Source organism: Mesocricetus auratus, unplaced genomic scaffold, assembly GCF_017639785.1.
Source record: "Mesocricetus auratus isolate SY011 unplaced genomic scaffold, BCM_Maur_2.0 Super-Scaffold_100003, whole genome shotgun sequence".
Taxonomy (NCBI): Eukaryota; Metazoa; Chordata; class Mammalia; order Rodentia; family Cricetidae; genus Mesocricetus; species Mesocricetus auratus.
This window is the reverse complement of record NW_024429188.1, coordinates 67,945,795-67,968,859: the sequence shown is the minus strand read 5'-3', so window position 1 is coordinate 67,968,859 and position 23,065 is coordinate 67,945,795. Positions and strand designations below refer to the sequence as shown.

General features: G+C 37.8%; 2 protein-coding genes across 7 annotated transcripts in view; one reads left to right on the top strand and one right to left on the bottom strand.

Moving 5' to 3' along the window:
• Nucleotides 1-23,065, bottom strand: part of Diaph2 (diaphanous related formin 2) — a 722,722-nt gene that overhangs the window by 532,203 nt on the left and 167,454 nt on the right. For all 6 annotated transcript variants that reach the window (XM_013115224.3, XM_040744363.1, XM_040744364.1 and 3 more), the window contains one exon: nt 22,244-22,383. In XM_013115224.3, the coding sequence (XP_012970678.1) occupies nt 22,244-22,383 (140 nt within the window). The remainder of the gene's footprint in view (nt 1-22,243; nt 22,384-23,065) is intronic.
• On the top strand, nt 16,036-16,443 carry LOC106021327 (60S ribosomal protein L32-like). Its single transcript, XM_040744365.1, has one exon. It carries the CDS (start codon nt 16,036-16,038, stop codon nt 16,441-16,443), a length of 408 nt encoding a protein of 135 aa, XP_040600299.1.

Sequence of the window (23,065 nt, the reverse complement as noted above, 5' to 3'; positions counted from 1 at the left end):
CTCCTAAACTCAACTCTTCTACGATAGTATATTTTTAACACCCAGATTCATTTGAATGGAAAAAGAAGTCATGAAAGTGAATGCTAAAATCAGCACGTGAATTATTATTACTTGTAAATAATTCAAAAATAATAAGTTCAACTAGCATATAATATGATGAATGATTTCTAGTGTTCAACAGCAAAGTAAGAGAATAATTAGCATCGATTAATTGTGTCTTTTGTAATAGCTAATGGAGATAATTTTTAATGTCCATAGCACAAAAAATTGATAAGTGTTTGGAGTGATTTATATTTCAATTACTCTGATCTGATCATTACACATTACATATATGTATTAAAATGTCAAACCTGTCCTATAAATACATACAATTGGTATCCATCAATTAGAGTTAGAAAAATAATTTCAGATAAATAAAAGCCGCTTAATAACTGACCATGATACATCCTATATTCTGTGCGCAGAAGAAAGTAATGATGAATAAGTAAACTAAAGTAACACTTTCAACTTACAGTGTGTGTTAAGATCAAAGACTATCCCAAGATGGATGATCCCTCACAATAGTAGCATTATGCCTATTTTAATCAATGTTCATAATGCTGGACTCTAACACAATACAAACTTCTTAAACATTTTCTATATGAAAGAAATATTCATTAATGTTTAATGTAGATTTAGATTTTGATCTATTTCAGGGTGTCTTTAATACTTGACAAATATTAATTCACTTGGGGAAATTTATGACAACATAATTTTTTTGTAAATCTGTTTATAGCACTTCAGTCTTCAGTACCTTTTGATAAATGAATATTGAAAAAGCAAATTTAAGAATGCATTTCAAAGAAACTCATTAGGAACCTGACATCAAAGACAGTACAGAACAATATTAAAAAACATACCACACACACACACACACACACACAAACACCTACATTTCTACTCAAAACCAAGGGATTCCTGAAAATAGGGAGAATTGGAGGCAACCAGAAAATTATCAGCATCACTGGATTTTACAGAAGGTATGTAACATCTAGATGTGGGTTGATTTGGAATGAAAGAAGACTTTAAAACCATACCCATGTCATAGGCTACTAAACAATCTCTCCTGAAGCTCATTTACTTGTAAGAGAACACTATAACATTATGCTCTTTTCAACATTCTGCCTGTGTCTATCCATCTCAACACAAGGTTTTAGGTAGAAGTTGTCTCAAGTGAAAGGCTATACAACTACAGCCTTACTGATAGGTGGGAAAGCTCCCCAATTTAAATGTCCAGTATATAACATGAGTCAAACAGCTAGGATCACAGAGCAACTACTGTTGTCTAGTGTACATGGATCTCCTCTCAACAAAGGTGTTAGCTGGCATCTTAATTGCAAATTGTCAGCTATCCAACTCATATCAAAAGTCTAGCTGAGATGATAGATATGCCCAAGAGAGAGCCTCCAGGGCATTTCTAAAATATAATACACCTTAGTAACAGGTTAGAATGCAGGAAAGCTGCAAACTAGTACTGCTACTATAGGACTATGTAGAAACATAATGACCTTGTAATGGCTCCATGTGGGAAAAGAGCATTCATTCATTCATTCATAGAGATTCTCTGTATTTCATGAAAATCATTGACTTGTGTTGTACAAAATCTCTCATTTTAAAAGAACCGTGAAATAAAATTCTCAAGTTCAAAATTCGGAAGACTTCCCCTTTAAATCATGAAAACATCATCATTCACAAGTCAATATTCTGTCTTGAAATATGTTGCTACCCATGACTTTTCAGTACAAAGAATTTACACTCAGATCATTATGTCACAAAGGACCAGACTTTGGAAATGTACCACATTGTCTATTTTATATGATCAATCTTTTGTATATTCATATATCACTTAAATAAAAAAATGTGACCTTGGTGGAATATCCACATCATGTAAAAATAAAACAAATACAAACGCAAGAACCCCTATTTATCATAATGTATACTGCAGGTTACCCATTAAAACACTTCAAGTGTTAGCTCTTGAATCCTAGGCTGTTGCATGGGACTGACCAAGACCCCCTGAATGTGGGTGTCAGTGAGGAGGCCTAGGTAATCTATTGAGCCTTGGGCAGTAGATTACTATTTATCCTGGGCATACAAATGGACTTTGGACTCCCATCCAACAATGTGAGATGCACTCTCACCCTGAACTCTTGGGGGAGGGTCTAGGCCCTGCCCTGGTTGAAATGACAGACTATGGACACCCCCATGGAGGGCCTCACCCTCCCTGGGGAAATGAGGGGCTATTGTGAAGCAACCTTGTTTCTAATTTAAATATAAATTTAAAAATAAATTTTAAAAAGTAAAAAAAAAAATACACTTCAAAGACTTGCTCAGCATTGAGAGTGCCTAATGCTTTTTGGTTTGTTAGTTTGCTTTTTTGTGAGACAGTTTTTCTGTGTAAAAGAACTCGTTGTCTTAGAACTAGCTATGTAGACCAGAATGGCCTTGAAATCACAGAGATCCACATGCCTCTTCCTTGTGAGTGTTGCCTATTTCTTTTTAAAATTAATATAGTACACAATGATCTGGTTTCCTTCTATTAAGAAGTATAATGTTGAATGTGCATAAGGAAAAATGCATTTTAAGCAAATAGTTCATGATTAAAATTTTAAGGTTTCTTAACCATTGAAGGTAGTTTTGTCAAATATATTTGTATGTGCTTGATACTAATTGAAAATACTGACCAAAATTTTAACCGAATGCATGAAAGTTGATATAACTGCAATGAATGCAGCATTTTCTATTCGTTTTATAAAAGTACTACTAATATTCTAAAATAATTCACGTACTAGAAACTTACAGCAAACAAACTGCAAACATAAATATTAAAGGCCTGCTTTACTAACAGTACTAAAATGCTGCCTTCTGAGCTGTACTTACATTTCTAAGTCCTGTTCCCATTTCTACATCATAAATCATTGCCTTCATTATTCCATTTTTCATAGGTAGCTCTCAATAAAGCATTCTAAGAATATCGATCTGTACTTACCTTTATATTAATTCTCTAAGTAGTGTTGGATGCATTGCCAAGCTTTTAAGAAGTTTAACACAGGCTGTTTAAATAGTTATTAACACTCATAATTGAGAAAATACTTCTATTGCTAATTTGTGCTGCTGTCAAGATCCAGCTACTTTCATTACAATGATTATGTTAAACACATATTTGTTAATATGCTAGAAAATGTTTAAACATAAATAAAAGAACTATCAAGAAAAATACATCAGAGATAACACAAGCAACTGCACATTTGTAAACTCAAAACAATTTTTTTCCATTTTCACATGAGTGAAAACATTTACCGAGGAAGCTATAGTCACAGGAAATGAGCACAATCATTTTGCCTTGGGTTTGGCAGAAATTCAGCTACTCAGCAAACCAGAAGAAAAGTTTCCAAGCATGCTAACATACCTCTCAAGGTACAACGATATTTCCATAAGAATGATGAAAATCATTCTATTCAATCACGATTCTAGGATGCTAATTTTTAAAATATTTTAATTATACTTTTAGAATTTCAGACATGTATACAATATCTCTTGATCATATCCACCCCTCATTTCGCTCCTTTGATTTCCCACAGAACCCTTCTCCAAATTCCATGCCTTCTTTTTCAAATAATAAATTCCACTGTATGCAGTTAGTGTTGGCCATGTGTGTGACTGTGAGGCCATCCATTGGAGTATTGATACCCTAGCAAAGGTCACACCTCAGGAGGTCAAATAAAAGTGACACTCCATCCCCTGGAAGCCATAAATTCGTTAAGCCCTTTGAGGCTCTTGCCATCCTGTTAAACCTTTGAGTGGCTTCCTCTTCTGCAGTCCTTCAGTAGGTAACCACAGGTACTGTGAGTTCATGAGCACAACAGTCAAGTCATGTCCAGTATTTCTCACAAGGCCCCATCCTCCACCTCTTGCAGCTTTACTACTCTTCAAAATAGTATTTGCACTTTTAGTCATGTGTTAAGAAACTTTTCTGACAATGTTTTATTGCATCACAAGCTGGTTCTTCATGAAATACACATTGCAAAATATCTATATATCCTATAACTGCTTCACTGGGGGAAAATGTTCCAGACTCACTAGTCATTTCCCATTAGACATTGCTTCCTTTTATAAATTCAGCAAGGGCATACAAATACAAATCTATAAATCACAGAGAACATGGTATGGGCAAAGTCTAGTACAAGTTGTGATGGCAAACTAAGATTCCTTTCATTGCTGAAGTATATGGGTTTGTAGAGTATTAGAGTTATAAACATTGTATTTCATCAAGTCACTGTAAAACTATAAAAAGAAGACTACTGAGTAAAGCATGAAATGCTGTCTGTAGCTTATGAATATGGTTCAATCAAACCAACAGGTTCCATTCCTATGCAGCAGAAGTTATGTTCATTCTCTTACTCTGATCACAGCTAAAAATGCATGATCACAAAACAGTGCAAGATTAATGATAATTCTTTCTCCCTGCTTAAGAAGCAGAGGTCAATATCCACATCAAATCACACTTTTTTGTACATAAATTGCACAGTATCAGACATCATGAAACAAACAAGAGGGCAAGTGTGGCACTTCCCCAGAAGAGAGGAAAAATTAAATGACAAAAGAAGATATATGAGCATGAACTATTATAAAACATAAGCAGTTACTAATAAATACACATAACAGAATATACAAAATGACGGAATGCACAGTAAGAGATTTGTGATATCATGAGATAATTATAGCTGATAAAAGAAAATTATCAACAATTGCCTTTAGCAGAAAATAATAGAATTCAATTAACATTCTAAGCATTTTATCATCTGTGTAATTAAATAATATATGAATATGAACTGATTATTCCATTTAATATTTTAAATATCTGTAATTTAAGAATATTTAGTAAAGCTTAAGGTTGATTTTTTTAAACTAGTTCCTGAAAACAAAACAAGCATTTGTAAAAATGGAAAATCAGCCGTGAGGGAAAAAATGCATGTATTCTTTTGAACATCAGGTTCAATAAATAATTATGCAATAATAGTATTAAAATGTACTTCAACTTTTCAAGATAAATTCTGGGGAATGGGTGCCAGGCATGGTGGCACATGCTTTTCTCTGTGAGTTTGAGGACCACCTCATGTACATAGTAAGTTCCAGGCCAGACAGAGCAAAACATTGAAACCTTGTCTCAAAAAAAGGTCTGTGGCAAGAGAGATGCATCTGTTCAACAGTTAACATTGCTCCTTTTGCAGAGGACCCAGGTTTGGTTCCCAGCACCTATACGACATTTCCCAATCATATGGAACTCTATCTCAAGGGGTTCTGACATATTATTTGGCCTCTACTTTCACCAGACACACGCACACACACACTGCACACATATATACATGTAATCAAATATTCATATACATAAAAAACAAATCTTTAAAATTTATCTGTCTTAATCAAACACAGTAACTATTTACCTTTAAAATTACTCTATATTTTTAGATAGACAGTCACCTACATTTGCAAAATAATTTCCAGACAGGAAGCTAATTCTAACAGCCAAGATCATAATATTAGAAAGAAGCAAAAGAGAACACAAAACACATAGGTTTATATTGGAAGCTTTCAATCTCATTTACATAAGGAGTAACTGAGATGCAAAGTACACCAACTTAGTAAGGAAAGTGAGAGCTTAAGGAGCAGAAATCAAATCTCACGCTTAGTCCAGCAAAACTCCATCATATAAAATATAGCGCTAATAATTTGTAACCACAAAAATACTTTTTTATAAGGAGAACAAATCTAGCAAAATACAATTTCACTAAGGTGGCCAAAGTGACACAATTTTATATTTTCCAACTCTTCTGAGCTAGTTAAAGCCATTTCTTGAAAATAATTGAGCTTTGTTTTGTCGTTTTAATTGATTTACAGCTAATGTCCCATTGCAAAATGATGGTGGATTAAAAATTATCCACTTAGAAGCCCAGAATATGTTACTTGAAAATAAGATGTTTCTAGATATAAAATAAAGATCACAATGACATCTCTAGTGGATCAGAGTGGGCCATAAGTCATGTCCTTATAAAAGATAGACAAGTGGTCCAAGAATAAATAATCCATGTAAGGAAAGAAGCAAAAGCTGAACAAAAGTTGCCACAAGCCAAGGAAATCAAGGAGCCAAGATGGGCAAAAATGCTTTCTTTAGGGTCTTGGAGGAAGGTCAATGAAACCTCTGTCTACTTTAACATTAAAAGACAAAATTTTTATTGTTTTAAACAACTCTCTTTGTGGTGATTGTTACAAAAATCATAGAAGATTAAAAGGATGACTCTCAGTGATCCCTAATTTCAAGGACTATTTAACTGTTACACAATACACTGTACTCAAAGTGATTTGAATTTGCATGTAGTCTTTATTTTATCTGTGTAACTTAATCCATGTGCTTTATTATGATTCTTAGTTTATTTTAACACTGGTTGCTTTGTACTGTTGCTTCATTGATCTTATTTACATATTTGTTTCTATCCAGTAGGAAGATTAATCTGTTGTTTGCTATGTTGGTTTGTTTGCTCATTTTTTACATTCTGAGAGGGCTCTTATGCTTTTTAAAGTTGAAAATAACTAAAGAGCAAAGTTTCATGGTTTATGGTGGGTTTAATCTGTTGTAAATATGAAGTATATTCCATAGTATACTGTGGAGTGGATACTGACACATCAAAGGAATAAAATGAATCTTCTTTAATGTAGAAAGTGTTAGTAACATGAAATAACTATTTCCTACGGCACTTCTATACACTTTATTTAAAAATCAATGTTAATGTTTACTATGGGTTCTAAATGGGGGAAGATATTACCCTGCACATTCAGAACATATTTAGTCTTGTGATATAAACACAAAGAACACCACCAATGTTATAGTGCAGTCAGGAGCCATATTTAGACTGTAATATGAAACATAAAATGTATTTGTGACAAAATAAAACGTATTCATAATTTTAGGAAGGAAATTTCAAATGTGTGGTGGTAAATAAGAGATTTTTGTTTCTGCCTCCCTTCCAGTCTTTGTCATAGACTTGGATTTACTTTTGACACCCGTCCTTTCCTTAATCTTTCAATAATTCATTCATTTCAAATGGCATTCTATGTAAACTGTCATCCTTTCCATTTTTTCATGTGAGTTTATTTAGTTAAGGGAAACACAGATGCTGCCCTAGGATGGCAGATACAGAACTGATGAAGATCAAGAAGTGGACATAGTATCTAAAGACAAAGACCACCCAAGCTGTGAATTTTCCAACTACTATTTCACTATAACTCACTATGGCCATAAAAATCTTTATACTGAGTTCTCCAAAGTGGGAGATTTAAAACTGAGAGGTTCAATCTACATTCCTCAGACATCACCTGGAATATATTTCTTTCTTTCTACAAGAGATGGTCTATTAGAAATCTGAACTGGGTAATTCAAAGATCATGTAGTTAACACAAATAAATTGATAGCTGAAGAGTCAGTGTCAATACTTGAAGTTTAGGATTATTGTCATAAATTTGTTGTAACTGAGTGGAGCGGCTCATGAAAAACTATTTTCTGGTACTGTCTTAGGATGTCTAAGGACCTATCTGCTCAACCTTCCTGCTATTCATAGATGCTATTCATAGTTTGAATGTAATTAGCCCCCCCATAAGATCACAGGGAGTGAACTTACTAGGTCATGTGGCTGTGTTGAAGTAGCTGTCACCTTCTTGGAGTATGGGAGAGGATATTGAGATCTCCTATGCTCAAGCTCCTCCTAGTTCATATCACTTCCTGTTGCCTGCATATCAAGATGTAGGGATTTCAGCCCCTTATCCAGCACCATGTCTACCTGCATGCCACCATGTCCTGCCATGATGATAACGGGCTAAACCTCTGAACAGTAATTCATCCCAAATAAATGTTTTCGTTTATAAGAGTTTTCATGGTCATGGTGTTTCTTCAAAGTAACAGAAACCCTAAGACACTTTATTTCCTGTTACAATGGTTAAACTTATTGCCATTTTCCATTCAGGGTTATCAAATAAAAAATTCATTCCTCTCCTCAGAACCCCAAGAGATTTCCAGCTCACTCAGAGTAAAACAAAGATCTATTTATCTGCTTCCTACTAGTCCTTGACATTTATTAACATACCAAGCATGATCCTTTCTTTTTTATTTTGCTGTTTTTTGGTTGTACATTTTGCCTGTCATTGATAACAAAACTCACTACCCAGCTTCAATTATACCACTCATCAAAAGTCCTTTAACTGAGTAAGACAATGCCAAGACCTCTGATAAAAACAAAAAGACAAACAAATGAAAACAATTAAAAGCCAAAACCAAACCAAAACCAAACAACAAAAAAGTTGCTGTTAGCATTTAGGCATTTTTACTGGCCTGTCCTTGGATTCCTGACAGGATGTGCCCTAACTGCTGTCACTAAGAGCACCACATGTACACATTCACTATGTTCCCTTTTAAAACAGTCCTTGTCCCATCCCTCTCCTGATGGGGAAGTCCTGTGTATATATCAATAAAGCACTGTTAGCCAATAGGGAAGCAAGATAGGTGGGACTAGGAGTCAAGAAGTATTCCGGGAAAGAGAGGCAGAGTCAGTCATGATGTTGCCACCATAGGAATAAGAGGTACAAACCCTTTCTCCGGTAAGAGAAATACTTAGATTAACAATTATGGGGTAAATACTTAAGTCAGAGGTAGCAAGTAACAAAACAAGCAAACGGCCAACAGTTTCATAATTAATATAGCCTCCTGTGTGTTCATTTGGGACTGATGTGGCTCTGGAACCAGGCTGGCGGGAAGACTTCACTCTACATATGGTGTCAGAAGTGGAATTGAATTTCCACATAGAATGACAAAAATTTAAAAGGAATTTTAGAAACAAAAGAATAGAGAGAAGCACAGCTTTTTGGTAGCAGCATTTTTCTCAGGTGGGCTCTGTTTCGCTAGCAACAAACAGAGACTCATGAGGCTCACTTAAGGGAGTCTTCCTGATTCAGCATAAGCAAAAAATAAAAAAGCAAGGTTCTTTTAAGAGTCTCTGCTAACAATTGAAAGGTGTGTATGCACAGCTGGAAGTGGCAGTGACCACATCTCTAAGCCAGAAGTTTTTGCTGAATGTCAGCATAGACAGAGGTGGTCCCTTCTCCCTTCTCCCCTCTCCCCTTCTCTCTCTGTCTCTCTTTCCTCTCTCCCATTGTTCCAGTCTCAGAGGCAGGGCTGGTATCCCCCCTCCCCTTTCCCATTTCTTACAATCCTTTTCCCCTAATAAAAACCCCTATGCTTGAACTCTGTCGAGTGGCATCTTTCTCTCTTGCACTACTTTTTAAAAATTAGAATAGTTAACACACATTCAACAGCAAATATCACATTCTGAAGCTTTGCCTGGATGAAAAATAATGATAAATGCCTGATTTCCTGAGTCACATAGGGCAGGTCTTTAAAACCATCACAAGGTCTGCATAAGTTAGTTCAAGTCCAGTTAAAACAACTTTGTAAAACCATATCTTTTGACTTCTTAAAATGTAAAACGAAGGCTTAGGGTATAGATCTGTAGTTGAACACTAATCAACCATCCCAAAGGTTCAAGGATTGTGGCTGAAATCACTGCCAGATGTAGCTTAGTATTATTATTTAGGGATAAGTACCTTATCCCTAAAAGTTTGGGTCACAGAGTTACTAAGGAAAAGGAGCATTGACCAAATCATTACCACTGTAAACAAATCTGAAAGAATATGCACGCGTTGGATGGACAGTTGAAAATGAACTTTTTAAATATTATACCTAACATGTTCCAAACAAACAAGTGTAAAGCAATCCAGAAGTTACAATATATCCATACTTAATTAATCTTCCATTACTCCTTTCTTGCAACAGAATCCCACTAAAGCATATGATCCCATTCAGAGGAATAAACAATGAGGTATTAACTAAAAAAAAAAGAATGCAGATGGGAAGGATGAGGCCCTCAGAATATAGGGGAAAATATGTACCATTTATTGAAGGGTACATATTACAGCATTAGTTCCCAGAAACAAAGTCAGGTTAGATCCAAAATGAAAAGGACTTCAGGTTGAAAGTGGAATTGGGGGAACCACGCTTCTGGAGATAACACTACCAGGATAGAATAAAATTAAATCTTTCCTACCCATCCACTAGCCAGTTGAATCACCTCCAACGATTACAACAGTGATTTATAGTTACAGTCATAAATAGCAAATCCTTAGCTTCAGATTTCTGCATTTATATTAGATTCTATAACAAGGTAATATTTTATCTTCTATATCATTTCTCTCAGCACCAGTAGTCTAAGGAAAGCACGTCCTCAAATTGCCTTACCTACAGTATAGTGTTCACTAGGAAAGGGAATGATTTTAGAAAGAAGTAATCCAGAATTCCTTCTGTATTATAGACTATATTTTTTAAAACATGTCTGATAGGGTGTGTCAAAAATGAGGAGCTGCTGGATTTCTCCTAGACGGCAGAGATATAGTGAAGAGTTGAAGGACATACTGAGGAGGCATCCAAGCTGGAAAGGAAAGGAGTACAGAGAATCATCCCAGTGATCAGCCAAGGGGTTCTCATCAGAAGCCCTATAGACAATCCCATTAGTACATAGTATGCCAACCTAATGCACAACTTCCTCATGAAGGCATGGAGCAACAGGGGCAAAATTAACAAACAGAATGATCTCATTTCCTTCTAATTCAGTACAAGAAAAATGAAATTGTGGTTGCAACAGAAAAGGTTATTTCCTTATTTGATCGTGATTCATAATCACAATGAATAAGACACTCTTAGCTTCATGTCAGTTAGAATATGGAAGTTACCTAAGAAGCTATGTGTGCAGCATGTGCGTCAAGGATAGGCAGGCAGCTGTACCCACTCCACAACAGGAGTCCCTCTACTGTTCCAATCAGTTCCTGGGAAGACTCAGTTGGAGCAAGAGTTTATGAGAGTCCTTCTGATCGTCAGTTAGCTTTGTCAGTCGTAGAAAATGTAAAAAATGCTGTTTTCCTTTAACTAAAATAACTGAATTATAACAAAAAAGTCTGCTAAGTAACAGGTTTACTCTACTATCCATTAGTATCTTGGTGAATAGAGAGGTGGGGGTTGTTAAATTCCAAACCCAGAAAAAATGGCTGAGGAGCTTATTTACACATAAAAGCAGACCTGGCCACCAGGTTCTCCCAGGATCCCATAGTCCCTAACAGTTGCCCTGCTCCCTAACCTAAGCTTTCCAGCCCAGGAACTGGACAGTCCTTGTCCCAGAGGCTCTTCCCTATATAATCAAGACCTTTGTTTACCAGCCCCTTTTATACTTTTGGCCTCCTGACTGCTGCACCTGGTTCCCCTCTCTCCACTCTTCCCCTTCCCCTCTCTCTTTCATTTTTCTTTTTCTTTTATTTTTTTTGGGGGGGTTGAGACAGGGTTTCTCTGTGGCTTTGGAGGCTGTTCTGGAACTAGCTTTTGTAGACCAGGCTGGTTTCAAACACACAGAGATCCGTCTGCCACTGCCTCCTGAGTCCTGGGATAAAAGGCATATGCCACCACTGCCCTGCTCATTTTGTTTTTCATTCATCTGGTGCCTCTGATACCTCAGGAGTGGTTTAAATGAGTTCCCTCTCTAAGGAACTCAGCTACTCTGAAGCAAGCTGCTGATCTGATTCGCCTAAGGTATGCAGGGACTATTTGGCTCTGCTGGCTTTGGTTACCCACCAAATATGACTTGAGAGTCTGCCTCTTGAGCCTCTTCTCCCCTCTACATTATCTAACTATCCATGAATCCTCCCTGCTCAGTAAGTTTCCTCCCTCCCAACTAAGGCCTTTTGGGCTGCCTGCCACATGGGGCATTTCCCTTTTATGCTCTTTTTCAGCTGCCTACCACATGGGCTTATCCCTGCTATGCCTTTGGGCTGCCCACCATGTAGGCATTCTCCCTGCAATAACCTTCAGGGCCCAACACTTGGGCAGTTCTACTTGCTAAAACACTGGTACTTTTCTAGCTGATTTCTCGTCTACCAGTTCTAGCCACTTGTCTCTCCCCTTCTAATGGACGTCCCTACAGAGCTCCCTGCTTTGTCTCCTTTTACTACAAAAGCCACACTGGTGTGTAAGGAAGTTTTCTCTCACCCTACTTGCCCACCCCACCACCACCACATGGAAAGAGACAACCCTCCTCTGTGATTTGGGACATTTCTCTCTGACAAGTCTTTCAGTATGCTTGGATATTCCCTAGATTGAAATTCTTGCTATCAAAACACTAACCCTCTCTGATCCCTCATAGCTCCTCAGCTCCTTCCTGGAACTTCCTCACCTCCTCCTCCTCCAGGCTCCTGAGGCTACAACTCTTTCCTTGCCCCCTTTATCTGGGAGGTATCTGCTTTATCACTCCTTGTGCATTCCTGGGCCCAAATATTGGCAATTTTGTTGCCTGCCTCTAAAAGTAAGTCCCTCAGCTTCTCTATGCCCTTGTTGCTTCTGCACTATTGGTAGAATTTCTGCTTGTTCCTCTTTGTCCCTTTTTATGACTTCTTTTGTGACCCTTCCTCCATTTCTCCTTGTACTGAATTCCTTTCTTGGACTCAAAGATTTTCCTAAAGATTCCTGGTCTTTCTGGAAACAGCTTGGCCTTATTATAGCTTGCTGGCAAAAGAGGGCAAACTTCTAACTTATTGTAACAACTTCTGTCACCACACAAGCAAATGATTCCACAGTCACATATTTCTAAGGTTTTACAACTTTCCACTCTTAAATCGTTTATCTCCTTCATTTTCCTGTGCTCTGCTCTCAAGGCATCTTTTAAGACTATTGTGTAATCAGCCTTTACCTCGGGATTGATTTGTAAATTCATTGGTTGTGGTTAAAGAATCTATTAAAAATCTGTAACAAAATTTGACTTAACCCCCTCATTACCCAGGGAGGGTGAGGCCCTCCATGGGGGTGTCCATAGTCTGTCATTTTATCCAGGGCAGGGCCTAGAACCTCCCCCAAGAGTCCAGGGTGAGAGTGCATCTCTCATTGTGGGATGGACACCCAAAGTCCATTTGTATGCCAGGGATAAATACTGATCTACTACCCAAGGCCCAATAGATTGCCTAAGCCTCCTCACTGAAGCCCACATTCAGGAGGTCTTGATCAGTCCCATGCTGGATTCCCAGACATCAGTCTGGGATTCAAGAGGTAAGCCTTGGCAGGTCAGCTGTTTCTGGGGGTTAAACCAGCCCAGTCTTAACACCTTTGCTTATCAATCCGCCCTGTCATTGGGTTCCTTGAGTTCAGCTCAGTGTTTAGCTGTAGGAGTCTGCCTCTGCTTCCATCAGCCATTGAATGAAAGTTGTGTTTCCCAGACTCAGGGAAATGCAAATCAAAACAATTCTTTGATACTATCTTACTCCTGCCCTAATAGCTAAAATGAAAAACACCAATGACAGTTTGGCTGGAAAGGTTGTAAATAAAAGGGAACACTCCTCTACTGCTAGTGGGAGTGCCAACTCATACAGCCACTTTGGAAATCAATATGGAGATTCCTCAGAAAAAATGGGATTAAGCCTACCACAAGACCCAGCAATTCCACTCTTAGGCATATATCCAAAAGATGCACATTCATACAACAAGGACATCTGTTCCACTATGTTTATAGCAGCATTATTTATAATATCCAGAACTTGGAAGCACCTAGATTCCCCTCAACTGAAGAGTGGATATACATAGGATTTTTAATTGGCTACAATAACCTATATGTGATTCAACTCTTATCTAGTATATACTATATATATATATAGTAATGGTGTGGCTCTCCTCCATCTTGGCTGATGACCTTCAACCTTCAAGATTAAAGCAGCCATGTGACTGGCAGCCATCATTACTAAGGTTAAAGGATATATGCCATGAGACTTCACCATCTTAAGATGACCACAAGGCATATAGAAACACTTATAAAGCTTCTCAGCCATACTGAGCCCTTAGTTTATCATTATATTGTTTTTTAGACCTAAGGAAATAATAACTCTTCAATATGTTGGAACAATATGGATTTTTGTATGATAATAAATATTTAAGATGATATTTGCTGCAATATGCTATACATGTGATTCAACTCTGGTTTAGGAAATATTTAAGGTTATAAAGGTGTATTCAGATAAACAAAAGCTGATTTAAAATGCATTTGCAACTACTATGTCCTTGCTGTTTAACACCAAGCTGCTAAAAAACATTTCAATAAGTAACATGTTTTTGATATATGTTCACTTTAAGCTTTAACCATTTGGATAAACTAAGTCATACAAGAAACTGCAATATTCTATAACAGAATTTCTGATCTCACAAGAAAGTCTTATTTTGATACTAGACGTGGTTCATTTCAAAAATTGTTAATTAAGGCTAAACTGAACGGGGAAGGAAAATGGAATGTAAATTCTTATTTTTATAGAAGCTACTAACTTATTATAAACTGTTAAGGATAATTAAGAAATGCAAGTTACTAATCAGTTATCTTATAAATTATCAAATTCTTTAATATGTTCAGAACTGTAGTAGTAGTAGTAAATGCTAATGTAATTAATTACAGGAGCAATCCTTATTTAGCCTCCTGTGTGTCTTTAAAGGTAAGCCTACAATAAGTAACCCAAAACAAGTAGAGGTTTTCTATCAGGTATACCACACAGATGGTTCTCAAACAATTCAGAGACCTGCAGTATATAGCATTTAAAATGTGTAATAAAAACCTTTTGGTGATAGACATGCTGTCTTCTGGCAGCACCCCTAATCTCCTCCAAAAAAGATGGACATAGGAGAACCTCCCCAAGAAGCTAGCTTCAAAGATGACAAAGCTGGCCATTGGGTGAAAAACTTCCCTCCACATCAGTCACTGCCAGGACTGTCTAGAATGTGGACAAGCAGGACTCTGGGGAGTTGACTGCCCTGTACTATCTAAACACAGCAGACAGGTCCCTTACCCCAAGTTCCTCCTCCTCCACAGGAAAGTGTGTTGTATCCTCTGGACCTGGCAGCTGAAGCCTGACGCTGTCGTGGGACCTCTGCCCTCAGTGATCACAGAGGAACCTAGGTGACTGTCCAGGCAACTGGCAGGTCATTGTCTGTCATTTTTAATAGGTTCAGAAACTGCTTGGTCTGTACTTCCTATTAGGTGAAATTCATCCTTCTCAGATCTCCAATAGTGTTAATGACAAGGCTAGTGCCAGCTTTGTCAGTTTAACGGCAGCAACCAAGGCTTCATCTGCCTTCTCAGTTCTCTTCATGCATAAAAATCAGGCTTCAGGCCTTACTCCCCTACAGCCACTACTAGGTCTAGGCACACACAATTTACCTTGTTACCAGACTCAGGGGGGGAAAGGGTGATTTAAATACATAAAAAGTGAAAAAAACATTCTTCAGATTTCTTTCCTTTGCTATGCTATTGCAATATTAAGATTCAGGAGTTGAGAATTTTAATATTAATTAATGGAGTTCTGTTTCCCCACCTGCCTATTCTTGTGGGTGGCATCTCTTCCCCTTTCCCTTGGTCTTGGGACTCTCCTCCCCCAGCTGACAGGACCATGAGCCTACAAGTGTCAATTATACACCTAAGGAAAAAAATTCCCTCTAAACATAACTGTACCTTCTGCCCCTAATATATGTCTTGCTCCAGAAGATTTCCAATCAAAGACGACAAAGTATTCCAAATGCTGCTTGCACTTTCCTAACCCCAGAAGTCCCCCAGAGTACAGAGAAGTGAAACAGCTTCCCAGACTTGGCCAGCATTCCAGCTTTTTGGGTCCCCAACAACAATGCCTCAGTGTCAACCTGAAGCAGCCACAGATGATTTGCACCCCTTTATCATTTATTATCAACAAAAAGTGGGGGTGTCAAGTTTCAAATCTGGAACAAATGACTGAGTGACTGCGATACCTATTTGCATATAAAAGCTACCTGCTGGGTAGATGCCATCTCTTTCACAGTGAGTCTGCATAGCCTGCCATCTGCCCCTCGGCCTCATGGCTGCCCTCTGTCCTCTGGTGAAGCCCAAGATCGTCAAGAAGAGGACCAACAAGTTCATCCGGCACCAGTCAGACCGATATGTCAAAATTAAGCTAAACTGGTGGAAACCCAGAGGTATTGACAACAGGGTTCAGAGAAGATTCAAGGGCCAGATCCTGATGCCCAACATTGGTTATGGGAGCAACAAGAAAACTAAGCACATGCTGTCTAGCGGCTTCCGGAAGTTTCTGGTTCACAACGTCAGGGAGCTAGAAGTGCTGCTGATGTGCAACAAATCTTACAGTGCTGAGATTGCTCATAATGTTTCCTCCAGGACCCGAAAATCCATCGTAGAAAGAGCAGCCCAGCTGGCCATCAGAATCACCAATCCCAATGCCAGGCTTCACACTGAAGAAACTGAGTAGATGGCGGTGTGCATGTTTTATTTGCATTTAAATAAAACCACAAAAACTGAAGAAGGAAAAAAAAAAGCAGACCCGGCCAACAGGCTCTCCCAGTTGCAGGGTATGGCTGACATGCCTATCCTCTACCCTAAACTTTCCAGCCAAGGGAATGGAATGTCCTTCCCCCAGAGGCTCTTCCCTATATAATCAAGGCCCTTTGTTTACCAGCCCTTTATACCTTTGGCCTCCTGGCTTCTTCATCCAGTTTCTGCCCCTACCCCGTTTCCCCAAGTAGTTCACCCCAATCTGCTTCTGTCCACTCTGACTTACCCAGACATCACTGCCTCTGACTTTCCTCTCCTACATATCTACAATAAACATTCTCCTCCACCATACCTGGGAGCAATCATGTCCTTTCCTTTCCTTTTTCTTTTTTTCCTGGGAGTATCTAAAAAGAGATGGGGGAGGAATACTGAAGGGCTCTAGCAGGCACGAGCAAGGCATAATGTCACCAACAGATTTTCCTTTTCCATATTCCCTCCATTTGGCTGTTCTTTTATCTCTCTGAGTCAAATAAATCTTTTTTTGTGCTGAGAACTTGGTCTTGGGGTGTCTTGTGACAACTTCAAGGTTCTTTCAGGTATGACTAAAATACATCAGCTAGGTTTATCAAAGAACAAAATATTATTCAAATATATTATTTAAAAATACCATTTATGGGATCTGGATAGATGATTCAGCATTTAAGAACACTGTTCTTGCAGAGAATCCAAGTTAACTTTCCAGCGCCCACATAGTGGTTCACAAACATCTGTCACTCCAGTCAGGAAATATGATGCCTTCTACTGATCTCCAAGGGCACCAGGCATGCACCAGATACACAAACATACATTCAGGTAAAACACTCATTGCATAAAACAATCTTTTTAAAAGTTCAAAAAAACTTTTAAATAGCATTTATATTTTGTTTCTGAGGGGAGGAAACACTGACTCACAAAGTCTTATGCAAGATTTTTCAATAATTATTTTAAGGACTGGTCATGAAAAGCCAACATTTTCTGACTGCTTTCCTGAAAACAGATGACTGACTGCTAAATGGCTAAAGGATTTTATGGGGTTTTTGTCCCCTTTTAATGAATGAAGAGGATCACTATTCTTTTATATCTATTTAAATGCAAATAAGCACACAAATCTACTACTAGAAAAATATTTTCTTTCCTCTAGCAAACAAGTAATTTGAAATACACCATTTTATTGTATGTGTAATGGAGGGCTTAATGATCACGGACTTAAAAGCCTCTCATATTTAATATAACTGACACAAAATGAGTTACTACTAGTTAAGATATAAATAATGATTGGTATTTAAAATAAAACAAAAATTTATACTTCATAATAAAAGCTTATAACACTTAAAAACCATTAAACTTACAACATTTTCTAATAAACTTGGGGGGAAAACTCACACAGGAAACTTAAAATTTCTTTGCAAAGCTTTAATGAAACAATTTAATTTCTGTTACAACTCATTAAGTCTTGTATTTCTAGAACTGTTCTAAAACTTATCTCTAAGCAAAACAACCTGTTTTCCAGAAAGTAGACTGTCTTGGCAGTGTTAGTAATACATCAGCATGACAAAAACACAGTCTGTAATCCACATATCATACAAGGAAAGCAAACTGTAACTTGATAGAAAAAGCAAAATCACTGAACTTAAACTTTTAAAGACATTATTTGAAGATGACTCAAAAAAATAGTGAATTACTTAAATATGTAGTAAAATAATATGTTTTAAGTAAATAAATCAATGGTAATCAAACCAAATTACTCAAAAAATTGATCTGAATATTTGTAGTAAAATAATGTTTTAAGTAAATAAATCAATGTTAATCAAACCAAATTACTCAAAAATTGATCTGAATATTTGAAATCGTAACATTTTTAGTAAAGCTATATACTTCTTGTAATATATTTACTTAAAGTTAACATAGCTAAGATTAACTGGAATAGAAAAGATAATTCTAATTTGGACACAACTTTTTCCATTATAAATTCATTCTAGGGAATAATTTTGGAAAGCAAAAGTCCAGTCATTGGGTCTAATACTCTTCAAATATCTTCAGAAAACCAACAAGTTCAATGAAGTACGTTGCTAACAGATGCCAGCTGAGAACTTCGGCTTGTTTCATCTGGTTTTGCAGTTTGGGTTTTTGGGTTTTTTTAGCATTTTGTTGTTGTTGCTCGAAATAAATGGTATTTCCTAAAAGTCTAAACAGTAGAACAAAAATATCTTCAGAAACGCAAAGTCAGTTCTTTGTCTCAGCCAGCAATTTTAAGGTACTGGCGATCCTCGGTGGCATAGATGCGCTGTGTCGCAATCAGATGATCGATGGCTTGAGTGAGGGCTTCCTCAGTAAGTGCATGGAGGTCTCTTCGCAGCTCAGTGATAGCCTTCCCTTCATGATGAGGACATCCTCGAATCAGACGCAGCACCTCCAAATGGATGAAATTAAGACTAGCTGACTTAGCAGCCCTGGCGGCTGCCGCTCGGGCTCGTGCCTCTTCTAAGAGGTGCCTTCCTGTGGTCACGCCTTCACGGCTTTGATCCAACATCATGTGGGCACTGACGACCTCCAAAGTGTGTGTGGACAGCTCATTCATATCTTCTAGGACACGGATGCTCAGAATCCCAAGCCGCCTGGTTCTCTCCGAGGACTGGAGGACACCAAGCACTTTGGCATACACGCCAACTGGCAGGGGAATCACACATTGCCTGACTCTCTCTCTAGACAGGGGCTGTCTGGCCTCGATCGCCTTTGCGGTCATGTCATCGATCTTATACATCAGGTACCGCGAAGCTTTCTTGGCCTCTATGATCATCCCCACGATGGAGACCCGGTGAAGTGCAAACCCCCTGATCTTAAACACATTGTCAACCTCAACGGCAGTAAGCAACTGGCTTATGCAGCAAGGCACAATGCTGTGAATGCCAGGCCTGGTCAAGGTGGTCGGTGGAAGACCCAGGTCCTGACCTCCAGCTTGCTCATCACTGCCACTTGCCCGGTTAGCCCCATCACCACCAGAAAAGCTATCATTGCTCCCAAACCCGCTTTTACTCATCATTTTTTGAGGACTTGGCGAGGTTTGACGGCTCGACAGCAAGGGGTGTTACTTAGCAGGGTGACTTCTCCACAGAGCAGATGGCACCTCCAACTGCTGACTGGAGCTACAGCAGAATGTCAGTGCCCAATGCCACGTCTCACAACCAACCTCACGCTTACTGAGCAGCCAATCAGCTACAAGATGAAGCAGTTGCTACCCTTGCTCTGAAATTCTCGCGAGATTACAAAGCCCTCTTTCCCGCTCTTTTGGTTGCTGTGCAGATTTCTAAAAATGGCAAGTGTGCTAACTATCCAGCAACTGTGATCTGTACACTCGCGAGATTTGAGGCTGGAGGATCTCTGAGAACTTGACACCCATCTAGTTCACACTCTTCCAGGACAGGCTGAGCCAAACTACACAGGGAGAACTTGCTTCAAATTTAAAAAAAAATTAAAAAATGAACAGAAAAAGTTTCTTTAAAAAACAAACCCCCCTCAAGTATGTAATATCAAGCACTGTCTGCTATCTTTTTAACAATGCATTTGAACTAGGAAAAATGTGTACTAGGCTCTCCATTATTGAATGCCACAATTGGGGGGTGGTCCTGTTTTATTTTTATTTATGTTTGTATTGTGTGCATCTGTGCATATGCGCAGATATGTGCCCAAAATACCAGCGGACAATTCGGGTATCGGAGCCCTCAAAGACGGGAATTACTGGTGGGCGTGAGCTGTTCAGCTTCAGTGCTAGGAACCGAAAGAGTGTCCTTTGGAAGAACAGCAAGCTCTCTGAACCAGTAAGCCACAGCTCCAGATGTGAATGCCACGACTTCCATGTTTTGTTTTTTTTTTGCCGTTTTGTTCTTAATGGCTTACTTTAACAAGTTTTATATACTATTGCCCAGACTGCCTTGGAATTTCAGGCAATCTCACAGACTCACACAACCGTGGCTGAAAATACAGACATGTGTCACTATAACCAGTCTATATTCATTTCTTCCATCAGCCGCTCAGTGGAAAATGTTTCTGACTGTAAGTGTTTAAGATGGAAGGGCACCACAGATGATAGTGATATTGGGAATACACTGTGGATTCTATTCTCAGAGAGGTCATATATATGCCTGGATGTGGTGGTTTAGCACTGAGGAGGCCACAGCAGGAGGATTACCTCACATTCAACAACAGACTGAATTTGTTGTTAGTTTCAGGCTAGTCTGGTTTACAAATTGAGACGGTACAAAATATAAAATAATAAAGATCTCAAATATTTTAGTGAGATTAGTAAATCTTAAAAGCATGCCATTTAAAAAATGGCAAGATAGCAACCACTAAAAAATTCTTATAACCTATAGCAAGCCAAATCTTAACACTGTTTTTATGTTGTTGCTGTTTTTTTGTTTTATTTTTTCCCCCCCGTTTTTCGAGACAGGGTTTCTCTGTGGCTTTTGGAGGCTGTTCTGGAACTTGCTCTTGTAGACCAGGCTGGTCTCGAACTCACAGAGATCCGGCTGCCTCTGCCTCCCGAGTGCTGGGATTAAAGGCATGCACCACCAATGCCCGGCTTAACATTGTTTTTATTATGAAATTATAGGCTCTCCCCACACCTGCCTTGCTTAGCTTCGGGTGAGTGTAGATCCTCCTTGGGCCCCAACGCCCAGGCATCATTCCTGGGCCTGTTCCTCTCAACCAATGGACCAGCCCAGACAGGAAGGATATGAGTCCTCCCACACCCCACTCTTGGCTCCCCAACACCTGCTGTGCTCTACTTCAGGTGAAGATCCTCCTCGGGCCCTAACCCCCACCCATCACCCCCTCCCTCGATCTTCCTTGTCCTGCTAATTTTCAAGTTTTATCAAGTATAATATGACAAATAATCAATATATCGAATTTATACCCAATTCCAGTTAAATGACTGAGATATAAATTATTTGCAGTGCTTTATGAACTATATCTGACCCTGATAAATATAGGGAAAATACTAATAAAATGACAGTTTCTTTATACACTCAATTTTAGCAAATTCTGAACTCAAAATGGAGATAATTTAGTATGTAGATCCCAGAATAATGTAGTATTACATTGAAACGAACTAATTTTTTCATAAAGTATTATTTGGGGATATGACTAATTTTAAATCTTGTTAATAAACAATTATTATTCAAACCCATTGCTCCCAAAGACCTGTCTCTTGATAAACATCTGTAAGATAGTTTAATGAATGTATAAAATAGTAAATAATTCAATAACAGTCATCATTTCTTTATTGGTAAAAGTAGTTTGAGCTATCTTGAAGTTATAAAAGTGTGTGTGTGTGTGTGTGTGTGTGTGTGTGTGTGGTCCATGTAAAACTTAACTACAATATTAAATTATACAAATACTTATATATAATCACAAGTATAAAAGGAATAAAATTTTAAGCCAATATAATTATTGTGTTTAGACTATCATGCAAATGTAAATATTTAACTTCTGGATTTAACTCCTCAAAAAGAAGATAAATATTAGACAATTATCTATATTTTTAAATCATACACGAGTAAAGATCAGATTAGCTTAACATATGTTTTTATAAACATTCTGAACCTGACAATCAGAAGATGCTCTTCTATTAGATGATTATACACAGAAAAATCTTGAGGTTAAAGTAACATCTGATTATATCAAATATCTATAAACAATACAAAATGACGAATCCTATGAAAATGATATGAACTGCCTACCTGACAGGATTGCTGGTTAAGGAAACCCTCAGAGATTCCAGACAGTTGAGAAGTTTCTCATCTGAGATACCTGATCGCAATTCATGAACATATTCTTGTGAAGACAAGGTGCATTCATGCTTGCTGTTTTTCAGGCCACCCTATAAAACAAGCAGAACATACCATCTTAAACAGGCATCAGGGTTTTTTTAATCTTGAAATTAAAACATAGACTATAGTAATAACATTGTGGCATTTTCAAACAAAGTATGTTTCAATAATCTTCTCTCCTAAGCAATATTAAAATCTAATGCTAATTTTATCGACAAGAATAAAAATTATATCAATATTTTATTTTGTGTGAGTGCTATTCCCCCTCCCTCTTTTTTTAAATACCAGGAATGGGTATCAGGGCCTTAAACATGGTATGTAAACACTCTACCTCCATGTTAAATTCCCAGACCAACAATTTTTCAAAGACCTGAGTGGCAAGACTATTGTGTGTGATACAACATTCCCCTCAACCCTTTAAAAGAGAATTATACTAGCTGGTTTTCACAGCCTGAAAAGAACACTATTGTGAATAGCAAAAAGTATTGTTGACAGGGCTACTTAAACTTATATTCCAAGTATTAGGATTCATGATACCTGGTCCTCCTCAATTCAAAATATAAACATTGTTAAATCATCTTATTAATTTTGTAGTTGACAGTTAACATTTATATTCATTAATATTAACTACAGGAAATAAAATTTAATATAAGTCTATTGAAAGATATCAGAGCATCACTATATTTAAAAAATAAGTTATTAAATTATAAAACAATATAACCTCCAATTAAC

What these genes read in the sequence shown, in the direction of transcription:
- LOC106021327 (XM_040744365.1), top strand. Translation starts at nt 16,036, where the DNA reads ATGGCTGCCCTCTGTCCTCTGGTGAAGCCCAAGATCGTCAAGAAGAGG.